We start from the raw sequence: 24685 nt of genomic DNA, 5'->3' as shown, positions 1-24685 counted from the left end.
ACACACACAGAGAAATTAAAAAAAAGAATAGTCTAGTATTTTCACCAAATTCTTGGACAATTCATAATTATACCCATTACCTTCCTTTTAAATACATGATGAATTTTATAGGGTGATAAACAGCTTTTTAAATCACATCTCAGAGTGACACAAAGTTTCATTCACAGCATATATTTCATAACTTTTTTTTTTTTTTTGGAGACGTGATTTCAGTCTGTAGGATAGGCTAGCCTCAAATTCACAATCCCCCTATCTCAGCCACTCTAGCACTGGTATTACAGTGGTATGCCACAGTGTTACTGTGTCCAGCATACTTCTTAATTCCTAAGACTTAGTTCTATCACAAGAAAATATATTCTATAAGCAATTAGACTAAAACTTAAATTTGGGGAATGTTTTGTTCTGTTTTTAATAAGCTCTTAACAATTATAATGTGACTGACTGCCACACATGAGCTGGAAAGGGAAACTAGGCCTGGAATTACAGCTAGATTCTCAAGAAAAAGACCACTTAGCCAAACAAACTGGATCCTAAGTAATGGTAAGGGAGCAGCTGAACACAACAACAGTGCCATCTAGTGTTAGTGGTTAGACACGCATGGACCCCTCTGCACTGTAGACAACCCCCAGTTAGAGCCTCTTCTCTAGAAACAAACAACTGTTACAGTGCCTTAAATTGTCCACAATCAGAATGTGCGCATAGGTTCACCAGGATATCTTGTTAAGAGAAAAATTACCTGAGAAAGGAAACTCCAAAAAGACAAAAGTACTGATTCTTCCAACTTCTCCACACACGAAGTATAAGGAAAAGGGAGTCAGGGACATACAGTGAAGAGATACAAAGATGGCTACATCTCTACCAGAACACGACAAGATGATGTGCTGAATAGTATTTAAATACATCTAGAAAGAGTAACTGGAGGCATTTCAGCAATGCTTGAAGAAGATAAAAAGCATCCACAGAAGACTTTCTTATGTACCCGGAGTTGGTCAGCCTGCACTACTGCCCTGCAAGCCCTGCCCTGCTCCTGCTGTGTTCCAAGACCTGCTCATTCCACGGCTTATCTGCCCAAGGACTTAGACGTGGGCGCGCGGCATGGTTTAGCTGACTGTAGCGTTCTGACACGGTTAGATCACTGATGAACTGTGGATTGGCAGTGATTTTAGCTTGGGCAGTCTGGGTAAAGGGGAAGTTGGACTGAGCTTACCTATTGGTTTTGGAAAGTTCATCCTTTCCCCTCTTAACTCCAAAAACTCTTGTGATCAAGGAACTAAAGAGAAGTGTGGATGAATTTCTCACCTAATGTAAAAATAAACAGAAAGTAAAAGTTAAAAAATAGTTATGGCATGAAACACATTTAAAATGTTTAAAGTAAATATTCAAAATCATAATCTAACTGGGTGCAGCTAAAGAAAATAAGGTTTGTGTTCATAAAAAAGGCAATGGAGGACAAAAAAAATCCCTTTCTGATAATTCATCAAATGACTTCCTCCTCAACTGAACCAGCTGTGCAAATCCAGTCACATGCATACAACACAGATTTTTCTAACACCAACTGCTTCATCACATATGTGTATACTTCTAGAAAACAATGTGATAAGCTGAGACACTGTCAAAACTAAGACTGCGAGCCAGCACAATGGCTGCTGCTAACCCTGATGACACAAGCTCGGTACCTGGGCCTACGCGGTGGAAGGGAATGTGTTAAACATGCCCACATGTCCTCTGCTCACTTTAATACCTTCTGTGGAGAAATGGATGTACCTGTTAATTGGGGTGTCTTCTTCTTACTGAGCTTTGAACGATCTTTATTTAAAACCCAGGGCCTGGCCCATGCTAGGCAAGTATCCTATCACTGACCCATGACTCCAGCTATTACATTTTTGTTTTGTTCTGTTTTTAATAGGCTCTAAACAATTATAATGTGACTGACTGCCACACGTGAGCTGGACAATTATGTATGCATGCACACAAAAGTGCAATACATTTTTTGAAGAAGATAACAGTGAAAACATTAAAGTTAGAAAGCAGCTTTCTGAAGCCACTGCAGTAAGAGCTCAGCTGTCCAGAGTGGGGATAACAGAGGTGACAGAGCACTGTGTCTAGGCCAGTTAATATCCAGCTCAGGCTGACGAGTGGCCCCCAGGGAATAGAAGACCAGGGTTGCCAGATCTTCTGTGTTTTTCAAGGGAAGCCAGAAACCCCGACTTTTATGTGAAATCTCACTATTTGGAAATGCTGGCAACAAATTAAAGGAAAGTAAGGCACCATCTTGTAAGCCAAATAAAACACAGCAGTAGATCACATCTGTCCTAATGGCCACCCACTATCACCTCTACTCTAGAAGCGTGAATTGCCAATTCATCCACAATCATCATGAACATGGACTTTATGGATATATAAGCACCATCCGCAGTATAGTCCCCAAACTAGACAGAAATCTACACTCAATAGTCAGCAAATAACAGAGCCCTTGTTATAGCAGTGCCTAATGTCCCCAACCAGTACGCCATCCATCCATCACCCGACAGTTCTATAACCAGTACTGCCTCTGTGTCAGGTCAGAGGTTGATTACCTGAATATTTGTTATTTTGTTGTTACTGTTTTAAAATTCTAATGGATGGTTTTGATTTTTATCTCCCTAATGACAAAATGCTATTAAATACTTTCCCATGTGTCCATCTGTGGAAAAATGAATGTACCTTTTAATTGGGGTGTCTTTTTCTTACTGAGCTTTAAACAATCTTTATTTAAAACCCAGGGCCTGGCCCATGCTAGGCAAGTATCCTATCACTGACCCATGACCCCAGCTGTTATTTTTGTTGTGTTTTGTTTTTAAGGTAAGACAGATCTTGCTATGTGGCCCAAGCTGTCCCCTTGTTTCAGTTTCTCAGGGACTGGGATTAATTATATGAACCTGCCATACCTTGGTCATGTGAACACGGTATTAAACAGAGGTTATATTAGTTATACAGGAAGGAAGAGTTTATTCTGGGCTACAGTTGCCATGGTACAGAAGGCAGGTGACAGGACTAGGAAACTGGCCTGTCACACTGTATACATCATCAGGGAGCAGAGAATGAACAGGAAATAGGGCAAGGCTATAAAGCTTCAAGACCTCTCTCTCTCAGAGATCACATTTAAAGGCTGTAAAGTTTCACAACCTTCCCAAACAGCAACACTCTGTGGAGACCCAAATATTCAAACACATGAGCCTATGGGGGACTTTTCATTTTCACACTACATAGAGGGTGGAGAGAAACAGGGGAAAGAAGGTGGAGGGTGGGGGCTGGGGATTTAGCTCAGTGGTAGAGCACTTACCTAGGAAGTGCAAGGCCCTGGGTTCCGTCCCCAGCTCCGAAAAAAAGAACCAAAAAAAAAAAAAAAAAAAAAAAAAAAAAGAAGGTGGAGGGTGACTTACCCAAAACCAAAGATGTGTGAAAAACCTTTATGGAAACCCACCATTTTATAAGCTAACTTTTAAAATATAAAAATAATTTTTTAAAGGATTTTGAGCACTGGTACCCTGCTTCCCCCAGAAGTCAGGATTTATTAAACTCTCAGTGCCAGAAGGAATAGGATACCTATGTGCTATTTGGTCAGAAGGGCCTAGAAGGGAAGACTCTAGTACTAAAGGCACAACACCACGCTTTGGTTAAAGGAATTCAGATTCTGAAAAATGGATTAAGATATTAGGAGTTGTTTTGCTTCCAGATCATTATTGCTAACCATTTTGAAAATACAAATCAAAACCAGGATGGGACTAAAGAGATGGTTCAGTAGTTAAGAGCTTTGCTTCTCTGACAGAGGAACAGGGTATGGTTCCCCACTCCCACATGGTGGCTCACGATCATCTGTGTCTCCACTTCTGGGAGATCCAATGCCCTCTTTTGACCTCCACGGGCACTAAGCATATTATGTGGTACCCATATATACGTGCAAGCACAGAACACTCATTCACATAAGAGAAACAAACAAACACAAAGTCTGAAGATTTCTTTTAAAACCAGAACGGAATACTACTTCACACTCCTTAGAACGAGCTTTCATGGAAACAAAGAGAGGTAGTAAGTACTGCTGCTGATAGGGACTGGAGCTTTGTTGCATGGCTGATGTGAATGCCAATGGCTCTGAAGTGAAGCAGGATTACCACAGGCTACACCCAAACAAACTGAGAGCAGGGATTCAGATAACTGTTATTTATTGCTTCATCATTCACACTTAAGAATTTGAAAACAATCTCAATGTCTATCATCTTATCAACGGAATAGGGAAAAACAGTATATTGGCACACCAGAGTATCATTCAGCCTTAGAAGGCAGAGAAATTTTGGTCCGTGCTACAGCACACAAACACAGAGGGACATGTATTATCTGACTGCACTTATTCGATGTGTCAGGGCAGGCAGAGTCAGAGAGAAGGTGTGGCAGGAGCACACGGAAGGAAAGAAGGAAAGACGAGGAGTCAGTGGACAGTGATGCAAGCCTTCTGTGTGTGAGGAGAAGTCCAGGAGACAGGTAACTGTGCTGGCACCTCTGTGCTCGGTGCCGCTGGGCTGTGTGCACTTACAGATGGCTGACGGGTGAAGCAAAGAATGGGAATGGACTACTGAAGAAGGGACAGCCTAGTGTCAACTCACTTTGTTATACGGCAAAGAGGAGTGTGCAGCAGGGCCAGTCCTTACACTTTATGTGGCATACATTGAAGACACACAAATGCAAAGAAACCACAAAATAAAATCATTACCAATTAGAAGCCAACAAAGGAGATGAAACAGAACCATAAAGGAATAAAATGTAGTCTGATCCAAAAGCTTATAAAAGCCTATTACTCAAAAGCATAATTAGCTCAATGGGGACACATGGCAAGAACACTCACTGCCCAGACAGGTGATGTAAAGCCCAGAATTGCAGCCTTAGCTCCACCAGCAACATAAGGAATAATGTTTTCTCCCAGACGTGTATCTCTGAACAAGGCTCTGAGGATATTTAAAGCATGAACCTAGAATGAAAAGTTCAAAAATCAGTGGTGGATTTAAAACTATGGTAATTCTAAATATGTACACAAATTACCAGAGTGTAAATAAAATTGTACATTTAAGAAAATACACTTAAGAACTGAAAATCTATGTAAGGAACAACACAACCAAAAAGCTTCATCTGTCAAACAAATGTACAATTCTGTACCCAATACATAAGAACAGCAGGTTCTTTCCAAAGACAAATGGACACTTAATTTTTAAAAATGATCCTAAACCCAGCCACAAACAGAATCTCAATAAATATCAACTACTGCTATCTTGTAGATTATGTCCTGATAACAGAATAATTGTGGAGAAATACTGTTTGAATACTTTTTAACATAAATGCATTTTATTTTGTTTTTCGTTTTTCCCCCAAGACAGGGTTTTGTTGCACAGCTCTGGCTGCCCTAGAACTCAGTCTATTGACCAGGCTAGTCTCAAATTTAGAGAGATCCACCTGCCTCCCTAGTGTGGGGATTGAAAGGGTGTACCACCTGGCTGAAATAAACATATTTTAAAACGCTGGTCAAGGGGCTGGAGAGATGGCTCAGAGGTTAAGAGCACTGGCTGCTCTTACAGAAGAACCAGGTTCAGTATCCACAAGGTGGCTCACAACTCCAGTAACAACTTGTATAATTCTAGTTCCATGGAATTTGACAACCGGTTCTGAGTTCCATAAAAACCAGGCACATACATAGTACATATACATATAGGCAGTCAAAGCATATATACACATAAAATAAATAATTATTAAAACTATTAAGCAATATTCAAACATTTTAAATATTTATAGTTGAATACTACAAAGTCTTCTATACATTGACACTACACAATGTACCAAATGAATCTTAAGAAACATGTACTTAAATTGTACATCTTCAATGGTCATATTTAAAAATAATTTAAAAAAAAAAGAATGCTACATATCCACTTAACATGACAGTAAAACAATACTCAAAACAAAAGGGAAATAAAGTTTAAATTGTTTTTAGACAGCAGAATCCCAGTTAAGAGCTAATGAAGCCTCCGTGGCAATGGAGACCAGACTCTGGCCTTGTGTGCACTAGTAAAGGGGACTCTGGCCTTGCACTAGTAAAGGTTGGATCACAGAGCTACATCCCAAGAACAGAAGCTAACTTTTAAAATCAGGTTTCTCATAACCCTAACAAGGAAGAAAGAAGTCACAAATAAGCAATAGAACTTATAGATGCCAAAGAACTTCATTATTTGTCAATGTTCCTCAAAGTGGTCATCCAAGAAAATATAAGCAGTTATAGTTTCCATATTTCAATGAAAAGTGTCTTGATATGTTTTTGAACAACAATATCAACCTACCAAACCCCCCCACCCCAGGATTCCTGGACAGTAAACCACCAACCAAAGATACATATGGAGGACCCATGGCTCCAGCTGCATATGTAGCAGAGGATGGCATTGTCTGGCATCAATGGGAGGAGAAGCCCTTGGTCCTGTGAAGGCAAAAACCCCAGTGCAGGGGAATGCCAGGGTGTTGAGGTGGGAGTGGGTGGGTGGGAGGGGGAGCATCTTCATAGAAGCAAGGGGAGGGGATATGGGCGAGGAAGGAAAGGGGATAACATTTGAAATGTAAATACATAAAATATTCAATAAAATAAATAAATTTAGAAAAAATTATTAATAACATGTTAGTTACTTTGCCCAAAGTTCTATTTTCCAAAGAATTGTGTTACAGTACTTGGCCGCTATGTACACTTTAAGGAACACCAGACTTTCTCATAGCCAGCCCACATGATAGCCATGGCACCTGACAGCACCTAAGACTTAGAATCATATAAGCTTACTTTTCTTTTCTATAATTATATGTCTGTTCCCTCGCTGGGCACAGACCTCCCACAGAGATAGGAGCGTCCTACTGAAAGGCTCTTACCAGGGATGACAAGGCGCACACACTATTTTCTATCTCATGGTGGAGAATAGTTGTGAGGCGTGTTTGACCCAATCGCATATACACAGTAATGATAAGGAATTAAAATATTACTTAAAATTAAAATAGTAAAATTTTTACATTACATTTTAAAGAAAAATTCAATTGTTCAACTACAAAATGTACATTAACTCAAAAAAGCACACACAAAATTCAAGTGTGACTTCATATTCATTTCCATATCTTTAGGCACAATAGTGACACTGTGGAATCTCTTGTCCGATGAATGTTTTCAACAGCTTTAAAGCTGTCCACTTCCATCACCACAAAGCAACCACAGCACGTTTACTCAGAGAGGAAAAAAAAGTCAAACCTGTCTTTAGGAGAGCTGTATCTCCAGTAGGTACTTTAAAGAAATAAGGGCAGAGGAGAGACTTACCTGGGGAACTCTGCCCTTTGAGTCATCTGCAGACAAAGCCAAAGAGATCAGCTCCCTCATTGTTACTCTCAACAAGTCCATTCTACCCTTCTTTGGTTCAGATGCCAACAATGCCTACGGGGGAAAAAAAATCCCCAAATCAAGGGGCTTTTATTTTGCACACACCTATCTGTTGATTTCCAAATCAATCCCCAAATTTCAATCCCGTCTACTGAAAACAACCAGATTACTAAAGTCCTAAGTGAGTTAAGGCTGCTTCAACCAGGCAGCTTAGCCTCTCCAGCCCGTTCTGGATAAAATTAGGCTAAGGTGAGCTCATGTCAGCCAACTCCACAGCACTTCTGTTTGTTGGTTAATTATAATAATAAGCAGCCAATGAGTGAATGGTTCTGATGACCATTTTGTAAGGACCAAAATTAGGTAAAACATCAGATACAATGAGCAAGGCCCTTTTGCAGGTAAACTGATCAAATAAGAAAATTTTCTTTATTTAAATAATGACAAAAATATACTGAATTAGATTTTGTCTAAAAGTTTATAGGCCCTCAAGAGACTGATCAACAATTTAATTCTTCACAGAAGAGTCTACTGAAAGTCTAAGTCTAATCACACCACAGCATTTTAAACATCACAGGACAAAAGAAACATTACAAACTCCAAAGGGATGGTGCTCTCAGGTTTCAAAGGAGTGTCTGTTTACTGTGTGACTAGCATCCCATAAACATAATAATGGGCAATCCACCCACTTGAGGCAAAGTAATAAACTTTTATTTACGAAGTACTAACATATGTGACAACATGAAGGAACTCTGAACATACACTGCCACCAGTGAAAGAAGCCAGACACAAAAGGCTGAACACTGTATGATTCCATTTACGTGAAATGTCCAGAACAGACAAATCCCCAGAGACAGAAAGATTAGCAGGTCGCCTAGGGCTGGGAGGTGGGACGGCATAGGGAGTCACTGCTAACGGGTGGTTGATGGGAGATATTTCAAAATTAGATTGTGCTAATGGTTCTTGAACTCTAAGAAGATACTGAAAATAAATATGTTGCATGCATTAAATGCATGAACTGTCCACAGTGAATTATATCTCAACAAAGCTGTAAAAGAAAAACCACTTCAGTCACATTCTTGGACTCTCTTCCTTCACATATATGTCTAGTAAAATGTTGCTTTTGGCTTCTACAGCCAAAGTTCACAACTATTTTGCATCTTCTAAATCAATGACAAGCTATGCAGTAAGAATATACAAGACAAACTTGTAAACAGACTTAAAATAAATTCATCATACTTATGCTCAGAAAACATGTTCTATGAATGTTCAAAATAATTTTGTCTGTTTACAAAAAGGGGAAACTTCTTCACTAAAATGGTAATTTTTTTTGCCACAGCTAACTTTAATGTTCATTTGTAAGTCATGTTAAGAAAAGTAGGATCCTTTTGAACAGATTTTTCTAATAATTAAGATTTTATTCCATTAAGATATAAAATAAGAAAGCTATTCAATGACTAAGAGGTGTTGTTCCTAGAAACATGACTTGACTCACCTTGGCCCTGCTGAGCTTAGAAAGTGGACTTGCTGATCACTCCATAACTATGGCCCCTGGGTAGCCCAAGGGAACTATCTCAGCAGAGATAAGCACATAGCACAAATATTGGGCAGGACATTCAGTTGCCTGACATCTGTCCTCAGAAAAGAAGGCCACATGAGCACAGCAGGTCTGCAGGAACTGCAGATAGAAAACTAAACCACACTCAACCAAAGTAGCGCGGCTCATTCCTCAGGCCCACCTAGTGCTCTCAGTCACTTCTGCAACTGGGCATCAAAAGATCATGAAGAGACTGACTACAAGAAAGAAAACACTACGGGGTACTAAAGAGGCCTACTTTACTTCCACGGCACTTATTACACCACCCACTCTGTGGCTTCTGTCTCACTATAAGCAAGAATAGAATCTGACTTAATGCTGTGAGTGCACCGGAGTTTATTCTTCAGGGTAATGAAAGTGACAGTCTCTACTCTATCCTGTGAGGTGCAATTACTTCAGAAAACAAGAGATCGAGCATGTTTCCACCTGTGTTTAGGAGCTGTGTTCACATTTAGTCTCATATGAAGATGTGGTCAGGGGTCAGATGGACTCCGCTTAAGTCTTAGCAAGCTTGTGGCCTTTGGCAAGTCTCGTTCCGAATCTCATACACGATATCTTTATATGATAGCTGTACCTATCTCATAAGGTTTAGGCAGGAATTAAACGATGGAATAGCTGTGACATAGACACACTGACTGAGAGCTACTATTAAGATTGTCATTTTTTTTTAGGCTGTATGGTAGAGGCACACTCCTTTATTACCTGCACTCAGGAGGCAGAGGAAATGAATCTCTTGAATTTGAGGCCAGTCTGGTCTATAAAGTAAGTTTAAGGACTACCTAATTCATTCTATGAAGCCACAATTACTCTGATACCTAAACCATACAAGGACCCTACCAAAAAAGAGAACTTCAGACCAATCTTGCTTATGAATATCGATACAAAAATACTTAATAAAATTCTTGCAAACTGAATCCAAGAACACATCAAAACCATCATTCACCATGATCAACTAGGCTTCATCCCAGGGATGCAAGGTTGGTTCAATATATGAAAATCCATTAACATAATCCACCATATAAACAAACTCAAAGAAAAAAAATCATATGATCATCTCCTTAGATGCAGAAAAAGCATTTGACAAAATACAACATTCCTTCATGTTAAAAGTATTAGAGAAATCAGGAATTCAAGGCCCATACCTAAACATAATAAAAGCAGTTTACTGCAAACCAACAGCCAATCTCAAATTAAATGGAGAGATACTTGAAGCAATCCCATTAAAATCAGAGACAAGGATGCCCACTCTCCCCATATCTATTCAATATAGTACTCAAAGTGCTAGCTAGAACAATAAGACAACAAATAGAAATCAAGGGGATACAAATTAGCAAAGAAAAATTAAAGGTATCACTATTTGCATGATGATAGGATACATAAGTGACCCCAAAAATTCTACCAGAGAACTTCTGTAGCTGATAAACAACTTCAGCAAAGTGGCTGGATATAAAATTATCTCAACGGGGTTGGGGATTTAGCTCAGTGGTAGAGCGCTTACCTAGGAAGCGCAAGGCCCTGGGTTCGGTCCCCAGCTCCGAAAAAAAGAACCAAAAAAAAAAATAAATAAATAAAATTATCTCAAATAAATCAGTAGCCTTCCTTTGTATAAATGATAAACAGGGTGAGAAAAAAATTAGGAAACAACTCCCTTCACAATAGCCACAGATAATATAAAACATCTTGGGGTAACTCTAACCAAACAAGTGAAAGATCTTTATGATAAGAACTTCAAGTCTCTCAAGAAAGAAATTGAAGATCTCAGAAAATGAAGAGATTTTCCCATGATCATGGGTTGGCAGAATTAACATAGTATAAATGGCCATCCTACCAAAGGCAATCTACAGATTCAATGCAATCCCCATCAAAATCCCAACACAACTCTTCAAAGACATGGAAAGAGCAATTCTCAAGTTCATCTGGAAAGGCAAAAACCCAGAATAGTAAAAACAATTCTTAACAATAAAAGAACGACTGGGGGAAATCACCATCCCTGACCTCAAGCTCTACTGCAAGGGAATAATGATAAAAACTGCATGGTATTGGTACAGAAACAGACAAGTTGATCAATAGAATAGAATTGAAGACCCAGAAATAAAATCACACACACATGTACACTTGATCTTTGACAAAGAAGCTAAAAATATACAATGGAAAAAAGAAAGCATCCTCAATAAATGGGGCTGTCTAACTAGCTGTCTGTATGTAGAAAAATGAAAATACACCCATATTTGTCACCATGCACAAAACTCAAGTCTAAGTGGATCAAGGACCTCGACATAAAACCAGATACACTGAATCTAATAAAAGAGAAAGTGGGAAAAAGCCTTGAACTCATTGACATAGGAGGAAATTTCCTAAACAAAAATCCAATGGCTCATGTTCTAAGATCAGGAATTGATAAATGGGACCTCATGAAACTGAAAATCTTCTATAAGGCAAAGGACATAGTTGGTAAGACAAATCAGCATCCTACAGATGGGGGAAAAAAACCTCACTAACCCCACATCCAATAGAGGGCTAATATCCAAAATTATAAAGAACTCAAGAAGCTAATCACCAAAAAAACCAAACAACCCAATCAAAAAATGGGGTATAGAACTAAACTGGGAATTCACAACAGAGGAATCTCGAATGGCTGAGAATCACCTAAAGAAATGTTCAGGGGTTAGGGATTTAGCTCAGCGGTAGAGCATTTGCCTAGCAAGTGCAAGGTCCTGGGTTTGGTCCTCAGCTCGGGGGGTGGGGGGGTGGGGGGAGACAACAAAATAAGAAATGTTCAAAGTCCTTAGTGATTAGAGAAAAGCAAATCAAAACAACCCTGAGATTCTACCTTACACCAGTCAGAATGGCTAAGATCCTAAGATCAAAACCTCAGGGGACAACACATGTTGGAGAGGATGTGGAGAAAGAAGAACACTCCTCCATTGCTGGTGGGACTGCAAACTGGTACAACCACTCTGGAAATCAATTTGGAGGTTCCTCAGAAAATTGGAAATAGACTACCTAAAGACCCAGCAATACCACTCTTGGGAATATATCCAACAGGTGCCCCACCATGCCATAGGGGCACATGTTCCACAATGTTCATAGCAGCCTATTTGTGATAGCCAGAAGCTGGAAACCACCCAGATGTCTCACGACAGAAGAATGGATACAGAAAATGTGGTTCATTTACAAAATGGAATACTACTCAGCTATTAAGAACCAGGACATCCTGAGTTTTACAGGCAAATGGATGAACCTAGAAAATATCATCCTGAGTGAGGTAACTCAGACCCAAAAGGATGTGCAAGGTATGTTCTCACTAATAAGTGGATATCAGCCCAAAAAGAGAAGTTGGGAGGATGCTCTAGAATGTTCCAGAGACTTGGGAAATGAGAGATCCTAAGGACCCAAAGGGCAGGGACCCTAGATGAAATGCCCTACAGGAGAGGAAACTTATTGAACCCACCTCCAGGAGAAAGACAGGGCATCAAGTAAGGGATAAGGTTGCTCTCCCACAGTCAACGCTCTGACCCACAATTCTTCCTGTCTGAAAGAAATGCAGGGATGGAAATGGAGAAGAGCCTGAGGAAAAGAAGGTCCAGCGACAGGCCCAAAGTGGGATCCAGCTGAAGGAGAAACCCCAAGACCTGACACCATTACTGAGGCTATGGAGCAATCACAAAAGGGACCTATCATGACTGCTCTCCACCAAGCAGCTTACAGAGTCAGATGCAGATATGTGCACCCAACCAATGGACAGCAGCTGCTGACCCCTCTGGTTGAATTAGGGAAAAGCTGGATGAAGCTGAGGAGGAGGGCGACCCTGTAGGAGGACCAGCAGTCTCAACTAACCTGGATCCCCAGGATCTCTCAGACACTGGATCACTAACCAGGCAGCATACACCAGCTGAGGTGAGGCCCCCAACACATACACAGCAGAGGACTGCAGGGTCCGAGCTCAGTCAGAGAAGATGCACCTGACCCTCAAGAGACGGGAGGCCCCAGGAAGTTTTAGAGGTCTGGTGGGGTGGGTAGGATGGGGACATCCTTGTGGAGATGGGGGTGGGTGGGTGGGAGCGGTATGGGGTGTGGAAAAGTCAGGGGGTGGACTGAGAGGGCAATAAAATCTGGAGTGTAAAAATGAATAAATTAATTAAAAATTAAAAAAACAAAAACCAAGTAAGTTCCAGTATAACCAGGGCTACACAGAGAAATTCTGTCTCAAAAAACCAAAGCAAACCAAAACCAAACAAACAAAGTAAGATTGATTTTTATGATGGACATTTAACAGAAGGACTCAAATATGGATACTTCCTAAAAGTAAGCAATCATTGCTCCCACAGTGATTTCTGCCCAGTAAATACACAGATGGAAATCTATACCACCTTCTTTTACATTACAAGGCTGAACTTCTGACCCAGAACAGACTGCTCATACATTAAAACAAAGTCACACAGGAGACAGAGTATGCCACAGCCAGAAATGGTGCTTCCCACCAAATGTTAACAACCTAAGTGCAACCCCTGGGATCTGTATGATGAAAGGAGAGAACCAACTCCAGAGAGCTGTCCTCTGATCTTTATGTGTACCATAGCATGTATATGCTATATAGACACATAAAGTAAAAAATAAAAATGACAAAGTCACAAATGCCATGGAACTGACATCTAAATATGTTTACTCACACATTAAGAAGACAAATACAGTATCAAAGCACAAAGAGACCAGTGCCTGTTCTTAGAAGAGTACCTGTATGTAGAAAGGAATTCCAGCACTACGCCTTGTAGCACAGAGTTTGGATGAGGGATCACTGCTTTTAATTTCCTCCAAAACACTCCACAACCACTGCTCCGGCAGCTTTTGCAGACTCACATTAGAGCACCTAAAAGGTACAGGAGAGCAAGTGTTGGAATTATCAGGTACTAAAAGGTAAAAGTGCACACTAACGATATACATTAACACTGCTAGAGAGAATAAACATTTTCTATTGAGAAGACTAAAACTAAAAAGTATCTTACTTCAACCTATTACAGCACTTCTGCCCATCTATTATATGTTAGTCTCACTGTCAGCCTGATGAAACCTTGAATCACCTGAGACTGACTCACTTCTGGGCATGCCTGTGAAGGATGGCCCTACTGAGGTGAGAAGATCCATCAACTGTGAGTGGCCTTCGTAAGAAGGAGAGAGTGAGCTCAGCACAGACATCCATCCCTTTCTTCCTTCTGCCTCCTCCCTGCCTACGGATGCAGGTACTGGTAGTCCCTGGTGCCTGGTGTTTCCTGTCACAACATCTGTGTCCATGAACCACAACAGGCCCCATCTCCCTTAGGCAGTTTTTTATAGGATATTTCAATCACGGCAACAAGAAAGTTCCTAAGACACCTCTTCATCTGTGTCTCGGGACTTGAAGTTATTAAAAGGTTCTCCTACTACAACGACTGTGTGTAAAGCATGGCCTTACCTACAAATAAGCTTGAACACACAGGCTCGCCTCCATGCTCACAATGGTTGAAGAAAACTTACTGAACTCTTACAGATATTCCAGACTATAAGATTCAAAAGTTCCAACAAAAACATCATATACAGTTTTCTGTAATTTGTTTCTTACTTATAGAGATTGCACACAAAGTAAAATACATTTAAACTTATATTTTAATAATTATTTCTATCAGACTTAAAATGTTGCTTCTCACAAATAATTTTTAAAATCTGTAGAATATTAAGAATGACATTTATCTGTGAAGAGGCAGTACATGTTAAAAGTTTATCTCAACACTATCAAAGGATGCTCTTAAAAGAGAGAGAGAAAGAGAGAGAGAGAGAGAGTGTGTGTGTGTGTATGTGTGTGTGTGTGTGTATGTGTAAGTGCTTATGCATACACAAACATGCAGGAATGCCTTGCAGAGCGGTCAGAGGACATCTCTCAGGAGTCCCTTCTCTCTTCTCTCCTGCTACCTTGAGGGATCTGAGGATCAGTTTTCAGGTCTATGTTTAAACTCCTCTAGGGGCTGACCATCACACTGGCCCATCAGAAGACTTTTGCCTACTGTATTAGCATGAGCTGAAGAGGCAGCATACTCAACAGCAGGCAAACAGCCACTAGGAAGAAGGCACCCTGACTTAAGGGACATGATGCTAGAGGTGAGACGTGGGCTTTAACCCACAGGCAAAGGCTCTCCTGCTGAGCTAGATTCCTAGTCCTTTCCAGTTCTTATTTTGAGAAAAGGTCTCAATAAGTTGCCCACTCAAGCCTGGTATTTGGCAATCCCATGACTCAGCCTTCCCAAATAGAAATTAAAGACCAGGTCCTGCTTATCTGAAATTAACACAGTACAATAAACAAATATCAAGTTGGAAAAATGCTTTTATTTTAAACAGAGGGGAAAAAGTCATCGGAAAGACAGCTGGCTATAATTTGAAGCCAGGAGTTATACCTTAAGACACACATTTGAGATTTGTTTTTTTATTTATTCCATTGAAGAACAGTGAACTTTCATTTCTGACTAAATATTCCAGATAGTAACTAAAATTTAAAAATACATCTCACACTGACTTAAAAATTAGAACTAATACTACTTAAAATGAGTGACACCTTGGCATGGACACGTGAGGGAAAATCTGAATCAGTAGACTAAGGGCCAAAGGCTCATCGACAAACTCCAACGTCTTGTTTAGACCTTGGTTAGAACAAAGAAAATGTAAAATCAAGACTGCCAGATAATGTAAAAAATGTGTAAGTATTCCAGATACAGCAGGTACCAAGGCTGTAACGGTGGCACTGGGACATGAGGTCAGTACCCACATTGTGAGAGACACACACAGAAAGGCCGGGCATAAACTCACAGACCACAGGTATTTACTACTCCAGTAACTGCCTTGCAAAGGTACAGAGCACACGTGGCGAAGTCTGTTACCTGTTGGATCTAAGCAATGAACAACGGCAATTTGATCTATTACTCTTTCTACTTTTAAACATGGTTTACATGTGTATACATACATACACACTCATTTATGTTGTAAGGACTAAAGGTGCTTCTTCCATATCATTTTAAAGATAGATGTCCTACGTTGGCAGTACTGAGGAGGAGCCCACTCCCAGGTAAATATCCTTCCAGTGAGCTTCATTCCCAGCACAGCTAGTAACTTCTTTAGCTTATATCAACATGATCAACTTAGAGACCCAAGACTGGCTCAGTGGTTAAGAACAAGCACTTCACAGTCTCCAGCACCCATGTCAGGTGGCTCATAATCCTCAAGCTCCAGAGGGCTCCGCACCCTCTTCTGACCTCTGAAGGCACCTGTACTCACATGTACATGGTCACACATAAACACGGGAATAAACATTAATAAAGCTAACTTGGCATAATTTCCATTTCTCTATCAAAAATCACCCAAAAAACAAAAAACAAAAACCCCAGACCCACAAAGTGATTATTTAAGTACTAATAACACAGAACAGTCTGGACTGCTGCCTTCTCTAAGCCCTTTTCATTATTACAAACACAAAGACTACATATAGGTCAATTTAGCTCACAATAAGTAGGCAAGGACATTAAAAAAACTAAATCAAAAGGGGTGTGTGTGTGTGTGTGTGTGTGTGTGTGTGTGTTGGAGTTTCATACAGACGTTATGAAAGTCACTTTTACAGTGATTCGATGTAGAATTTATCTGTGAATTTCATTTCCTCTCATTTTCTGCTCCATTAACGAACTGGCTTAAAGACAGGCTGCAGTCTAGGGCAGGTGTCATCTCCCAATAAAACCCACTGCATGGAGTGACAGGGAATGACAAAATGCAGGAATGACAGGGCTTTGTGCTCCTATCAACTCACTGAAGCACTAGTGCAGGGCACAAGTACAGTGAGGCTTCTCCATACAACATCTCTTAGGCCTTCCTGGGCTGGCAAATGAAGGCCACAGAAGCCAGGCAGGTCTTCCAACCAGGGACCACCCTATGAACTGACAACTGTTCTACACTGCTACCAAATCTTGATCTAAATAACAGTATCTCCTCAGTCTGAACAGCCACATATAACCTTCGCACTTTAACTTCACCAGTCTCTACACAGATGTTGTTGTAAGAAGATTCTTGCTTTTGCTGGCTTCTACAAGAGCATACAATACACACGCCAAATAGGCACACACGCAAGCCCATATTTCCACCTAAGCATCTATTTATAGTCTCTAAACACACTCCTCTTCATCAAAGTTGATAAACTCTTCTGGCTTGTATCAAGCAATTACTAGGCACAGGTGTACAGAGGCTTGGCAGTGCCAGGGAGGGAACAGGATATAGACTAGACTAGCTAGACTTTGAAGGGTGTTCGGAAGAATGGTGCAGAAAGCAGGAGACAACCAGGGAACAAACACTAGCCAAGTCTCAAAGACAATTCCCTCATTTAGATTCTTGGCTATTTGAACCGTAAACACTTAGCCAGGCCTATTTTTTCCCTTGTGTATTACATACTAAGGACCAAATGTTCCTTATTAATTTGGGGATTTCCAAAATAGGACCAGAAGAATGTTCTACAAGTTTACAGCTGGCAAAGTATCCTCAAAAGAGCACCCTGTGCCCACTGAGGACCCAGGAACCTCAGGAAGAAGCTCCGAGAAGTGCTCAAGGCATTCATCCACTCCCGCCATTCAGTACAGTTCTTGTTCCACTCTGGGATTCCCCAGCACCAAGCCAGCTTATCTCAGGAAATCTCTAATTGGCTGGTTTCCAGTCTGGGCTTTGCTGCCTAACTCTATGTCTTGGATTCCCTTGCTTCCTAGCTCTGCTTCTCTCTTGGACCAGACCTCCCACCCCAATGTCAGGAAAATCTGATTCAACCACATAATTCTCACTTGCTTTATTCATATGAAGTTTATTCACTGTAGTTTAAACAAAACGTACTGAAAATGTATTTGCCTGCTAAAGTGAAATCATTTATTGCATGTCCATTATACATCTAGCGTACCAAGCCCCAAGCTGATCTTGCATCATTCTTGTAAGAACACACCTGACAGATGAAGGTATGGACACAGAGGTCAAGACCACCAACTATGGAGTCAGGATGGACAAGCACCGTCCATCCTGCATGCAGCATAAAAGCTATGTGATCAAGGATAGTGACAGAGCTCTACTTCCCATTTTTCTCCTCCACCACATGAATGTGCTTACAAATGTGTTCACCCTTGAGCTTCCTTAAGAAGTTCTTTAGGGGCTCTTTATAAAAATATTACCTGACTGAGAAATTTAAATTAGATACAACAATTGACTTATATTTGAAAAGGTATCCTCCTACACTGACATAACACCCCCTACTCATAACACCCAAAATATACATTGGGAAGCCTTAAACCAGTTCAGCTGAAGAACAAGATAACCACAGCGAGTCACAAGAAGTGAGACTGCTGGCACATGAAAGAGGTTACAGCGTGGCAGATTTATTCTGTGGGAAACCAACCAGTCTCTCCTACAGGGAAGGGGATTTCAATAGTTTACTCTCCCATGAGAGGGGCCAGGGCTGGGCTGTAGACAATAAAATCTATAAGCCCAGGAAAACTCTGAACCAGGCTATCTATCCACTTGTTAGTTAAATCTGTGATATTGCTGTGGGACTAGAAAGAGAGAGACCAAAAGGACACTATCTGATCCATCTCCTCAGAGATAGAATCCAAATAAGTAACAAGGTAATCAAAAGGTTCCTAATTATAGGCTGTAAACCAAATTTCACAACATAAAGACATTTTTTATATATACTAAAAATAAATGGAACATAAATTGACTCTTAAAGATTATTACTAAAAATAAATTATTACTAAAAATAAATGGAACATAAATTAAAGCAATTTTATAGGGCAGATCAACAAAGACCTTAATATAATTTGGCTTTAGTATGCTGAAGAAATACAGAAGGAATGACGTCTTCTGAAGTAGCATGGGAGAGCTGGGTTTGTAGCTCAGTGGGAGAGAGGGCCTGCTGAGCACATGCCTAACCCTGGGTTCAATACTTTACGTCAAAGGAAAAAACACTAAAGGCCTATTTGCCTGCCAGGTTATGGTACACACTTGTAACCCCAGAATTCGGAAGTTAAAGCCAGGAGGATCATTAATTCAAGATCAGCTTTGGCTACATAGTAAGTTGTAGGCCACCCTCTGCTACAAGAAACTGGTAAATTTTTTAAAATGCGAAAAATTTTGAAAAACAAAGTGTTGAAAAAAGAAAACAAGCATATATAAAAATACTAAAATATTCTGCATCAAAATATACTTTCAAAAAAGATGACATCGATGCTAAGAAACTTAAATTGTATCAAAAATAAGTTTCTTGTTATCAATAACAAGGGACATAGTATATTTAAAATGCTGAAGGATAACTAACATTGGGTGTCTACACCACATTAAACTATATTCAAAAGTAGAAGCTAGATTGTGTGATACACATTAGAAACACGTCTACCAGGGAACTAGATATTTCAGTGGGACCCTATATGGTAGAAAAAGAAAATGGACTCTTGCAAGTTATCCTCTAACTTTCATATAGTCACAAGCGGGATGGACACACACACGCGTGCGCGCACACACACACACACACACACACACACACAGATGAAGAAGAAGATGATGATGATGACGACAATGACAACGACAGGAGGAAGAGGCAGAGGAGGAGGAAAAAGAGGAGGGGGGAGAGGAGTCGTCGTCGGTTCCTCCCAGGGACTCTGAATGAGAGAAATCCTAGAAGGTGTATTTTAGCAATTTACTTAAAGTAAACCCAAGGATCATTTAAAGAATAACAAGGAACTTTCTTCCAGAGCTCAAGTCAAAACTCTTGGCATCATTGCTTCCAGAAAGTTTCATATCTAACCTGCTGATACATGGGCATTTCACTTTGAAACGATGCAGATCCTGGTCAGGTCTCCCTCTCCACCATCCTTCAAGCCACAGCTACCATCTCCTTCCTGAATTAATGAACTGTAACCTCCCAAACTTTTACCATTTATTCTCAACACAGTATTCTTAATAACCCTTTATTAAATGGCTAGATCAAACAAGGTGTAGTATAATTCTAGCACTTGAGAGACTGAGGCAGAAGGATCCTGAATTTGAGGCTACTTTGGGCTAAGTAATAAGACCGAACCTTAAAAGAAACAATCCACAAACCCAGATTATTTCTCAGTCATGCTCAAATCTATTTACAAAGCCCAACTGTGCATCCCCAAGTTCCCCAAGGAATAACTGAAGTCTTCATTGGGCTCATGTCGCCCAGGCTGTTTGCACCATGGTAGTTAGACATGGCTTATCCATGTTCCCTCATTTCAACTGCTGTCCCTCAGTTTTGCACTTTTGTAAACTGGGTAAAAAAAGCAAAAAATGAAAACTGAGACTTTAGCTTAAATGAAAGCATTACTTCAAGGGAGAGAACTCTATTTTCCATTAGAAATTTGGCTTGATCTGGCTGGTAATAAAGATGCTACCGGCTATTATTATTCTGTTATTTGTTTCAGTTTTCACTCCCAAACCAACAAACAAAGCCCATGAAGAAGGACGAGCTGGTTGTGTTCCCTGGAACCAACTTCCAAAAGATATTCATGCAGAAGGTGCTTTGGGGTGCACTGCTATAAGAAAAGTATCTTTCTAAAGCTAACAAAACAGAAATTATCTTCCTACTCGTGTTTCATCCAGGTTATTTTCAGACTAACTTCAGTCTCTGAAGATGCACCATCAGAATTAAAATGACAGTATAGACAGAAAGCAAGCTGGGAACGGGGATAGCCTACAGAAAATTCTGGAAGGGAACCCTGCAATCCCAGCACAGGAAAGTGGGAAGAGAAGATCACAAGTTTAATGGTATCCTCTGCTGAACAGTGAGCTCAAGCCTGGGTGATATGAGGCCCTGTCCAAAACAACAAAACAAGGAAGGCAGGGTAACCCAGTGGGTGGAGAGAACTGACTCCCAAGAGTTGTCTTTTGATCTCATGTGCCTGGCATGAAGTGAACTATGTCTCAACCATTCTGGAGGCACTCCAACTCCACTGGGAACCTGGGGAGACTTATTCTTGTTAACACGTCACTATCTTATATTAACTGAATCACTCATAATAGCCTGAAGAGATTTCACTGCAAACAGAAAGCAGCCACTCTCACAGTGAAATGTGAGGAACGTGAAAGCTAATGTATGAAGCAAGTTCCCAGAAATGCACCAAGATACGGACTGCCAAGAAATTAGGCTCAGTGGCCCTGGCCCTGGCCCAGGCCCAGGCTTGTACCTATACCTTTGTTTACTAAATAACTCCCTTACCAGGCTACCGTCTCTAAGGACTTTCAGTACAGAGAGGAAGCCCTTCCCCCGTACTCATTAACAGAAGGAAAAGTAAAAACTGCCAGGTTTAAAAAGAGCTCTAAATAATTTATTCAGTTAAGTTATGCTATCAAGAAAAAGACGCATCAATAAAAATGAAGTTAAACACACAGACTGATTGCTGACAAATCTCCACACTACCACATCCCTGGACTCTTCTTTCCTTCATTTACCTGTGACAATCATGTAACTAACTTATTATATAATGCCAACAAAAGCCTCAAAAAGTGTAATTTAATATAAAATAAATGGAAGGAGAGAACTGACTCCCAAGAGTTGTCTTTTGATCTCACAAGTGTTGGTGTGCACACACAGGAGTTGACAGTGTACTATGACTTCCTAAGTGTCCTTTAAAATAAAAGCTCCGAGGAACCAAGGACATAATCTCTCCCATCCATTTTTAACTCTCAAGTACCAACAGGGCATGGTACCCAATTGGAGCACACCAAGTATTTGCTGTCTATGTGACCAACTCTGCAGGCTGGCAAAGAAAGAGGGTACAGAAGGTGTGGTAATTAGAAAAGGGGGAGTGCACAGGGGTTTCTCCTGGATGGGGGAGGGGCACTGCTGGAGCTGGGCAAGTGACTCAGCACTCACAGGCAGGCCATCAACAGCAATTCTACTAGCCTAAATCCTGCCCCCAAACAGAAGCTTCTTCCAGGGCTCAAGAACAAAACCAAACCAAGTTCAAAATGAAGACTAGTACATTTTTCTGGATATTGTCTAACTGACACTTGTACATGTGCAAATGGGGTAGAAATTATGTTTCACATGACCATGTTTCTGAATTTTAGCAACAGGTAAAACATGTAACATTTTTCCTTTTTTAAAGGCTCTTTAAGAGACCTTCTCCAGGCAAGGACTGCAATCATTTCCTGTTAGGTTAATTTTCAATTATATGCCTCCACCCAGAATAGCTAACTCCCCTATTTACATAGCACTGGGTATATTCCCAGAATGCTCAACTTCCAGTAGCAAAAGTCAGAGTAGTTCCAGGTCCTTCATCTCCAACTCCAGACTCTTCTCCCCATCTCTTGACTACAATCGTATCACAACTATCTGCTATCCCTCTAGGCAACTTCCAACACCACTTCAAACACCATGGCTACCAAAGCATGGAAGGTCTTCACCAAGGACTTCTCTAGCTTTTATTGTTGCTCCTGTTGTTAATTGTTCCCAATTATTCTTCCCATCACCTGGGACAGACATGCTCGACAAGCTATCTTGCTCTTGGTCTTTAATTTCTGTCCAGGAAATCCTCTGCTTTACTTACCTTATCCCAAACATTGAGCAGCTAGGTTGAAAGTTCCTCTAGTGGGGTGAGGACTTGTCAGCTGGTAAACTGCTAAGTGAACCTGAGGACCTGTAACCCCAGAACCATGTAAAAGAGCCAGGTGCTCTTGAATTCTCTGCATTGGGAAGGCAGAGAAAGGGAGATCCTTGGGGCTTACTGGCCAGCCAGCATAGTCTACCTGGTGAGCTCTAGGCCAATATGTTCTCAAAGACAAAGGTGACAGTTCCTGAGGAATGATACCTTGTAGCTTCTACATGGTGGACCCACATGAACACATAAACACACACTCAGATACCACTCTTCTAGTAGCAAAGCTCACACTTTACCCTTGTTTTTATCCTCTACTAACAGGCTCCTGTCACAATTCCCTACATACAGTAAGGATCACTAAGCATCTCCTCAACTGTAGCCTAGATGAAATGCCTGCCCTCCCCCAATTTGGATTTTAGTCCCAGTTTTGTCAGCTAGTTGTGTGGCTATGAATAGAGTATTTAAAAAAGAAAATCATTACAAAGATGCTTTGAAAAATCAAGACGCATAGCGTGGTGGGCAAGCTCTTTCCATCTCAGCACTCAGAAGGCAGAGGTATGAGGATCTCTGTGTTCAAAGCCAGCCTAGTCTACATAGTTTCACCAGAGTCAGGGCTACATAGAGACCTGTCTCAAAGAGGTATTCTTTTACTTTTTTAGTGACTGCTAAAAACAGGGGATGTATCTCCCTAAATATACAAAGTATCTAAAGGTCCTGATGAGAGCTGCCCCCAGCATCTCACCATAACCCCACATAAGCCCTCACGCCCAGACTACAAGCTCTCTAGGTCCCATCACTCCAGTCTAGGACAGCATGTTTTCAGGGGTCCAAAGAGCTTGCTTGCTCAGCACAGCATCTGGCACACAGGATGCTCTACAATCTTCAAACAAACCAAGCAAGCAGGGTTGGTGGCAGCTGCTGCATATTAGCTTCGTCTTCTGGGCACAAAACTGCAAAGGCAGGTGTAGGAAGGAGAGGCTACAACCTTAAGACTTCTCAACATGAGCTCACAGTGGCTAGAAAATGAAAACACCCTCAAGTTCTGGCTCTCCAGTGGATCTTCTGTCCACTTCCCAGCAAGGACAGATTGCTTTATAAGAATGTTATTTCAAAACACCAGTTACTGTTGTGAGAAGGAAGAAACTGCCAGGTAAAAAGGAAGCCAGGGAAGACTCCCAAGAACAATGCAGCAAATTCTAGTTGTTTGTTTTGGTTCCTCATCACACCAACCAGGGGTCAGTAAGGAAAAGGGAAAACATCCTGAATGATGAGATGGTCTCTGCCAGCACTGTGCAGTCACCAACCACAGACTAGGGGATTCCAATGTCTTGCTTCTGTCAACAAATGCCTCCTTAAAGAGCAGACACTATCTTTGTTGCTTTGACAACCTTGTCAAACTCACACTAAACACTCCACATGTCTTTAGCCTAAAGAACACCATACAATTAAGTTACGTACTAAGAAGTCTCATCAGAAAAGAATTTGTAGCTAAATATTATTAATTTACACATATGCCTATGAAATCAGCTTATCAACTCTAAAAGAAACTTACAAAAATGTCCCCAATTCCAGGGCTGTGGAGATGGCTGAACACGTAAAGGTATTTACCACATAAGACCCTAGGAGCCATATAGCAGAGAAGGAGTTAATGCTCCCACAGGTATCCTCTGACCTTCACATACACACCACAGTATGTGCGTACCCACAATGCACATCACTCACAAGATTAAAATTGTTAAAAATGTATCCAATTTCCTAAACTCTTTCATACCTAAAACCCCCTAGACCTTCACAAAAAATCAGAAGGCATCATTGTACATAGTGAGTGACATGTGCAGAGTCCCACTCACAGAGAAAGGGCACAATATCTTACACAGCTTAGATGCTGTACTACTGTTAGCAAGCTAGTGGTGGGACTCACTTAAATTTCTATCTTTATTTATTTATTTATTTATTTATTTATTTATTTATTTTTTTGTCTATACTTCAAACCAAGGTGGCAAAAAT

General features: G+C 40.7%; 1 protein-coding gene across 6 annotated transcripts in view; it reads right to left on the bottom strand.

Moving 5' to 3' along the window:
• Thada (THADA, armadillo repeat containing) overlaps positions 1–24685 on the bottom strand; it is a 300575-nt gene that overhangs the window by 204109 nt on the left and 71781 nt on the right. For all 6 annotated transcript variants that reach the window (XR_015621847.1, XR_015621846.1, XR_015621848.1 and 3 more), the window contains 4 exon segments: positions 13755–13887; positions 7367–7480; positions 4880–5002; positions 1208–1299 (listed from right to left, as the gene is read on the bottom strand). Coding sequence is in view for 3 of the 6 variants with exons in the window: in NM_001191769.2 (NP_001178698.1) it covers positions 1208–1299; positions 4880–5002; positions 7367–7480; positions 13755–13887 (462 nt within the window). In the remaining 3 variants the exon portion in view is untranslated.

The sequence above is a fragment of the Rattus norvegicus genome, chromosome 6 (genome assembly GCF_021556685.1).
Source record: "Rattus norvegicus strain SHRSP/BbbUtx chromosome 6, alternate assembly SHRSP_T2T, whole genome shotgun sequence".
In the NCBI taxonomy this organism is placed as follows: domain Eukaryota; kingdom Metazoa; phylum Chordata; class Mammalia; order Rodentia; family Muridae; genus Rattus; species Rattus norvegicus.
The sequence above is the reverse complement of the archived record's forward strand: the minus strand, read 5'-3'. Positions and strand labels throughout refer to the sequence as shown.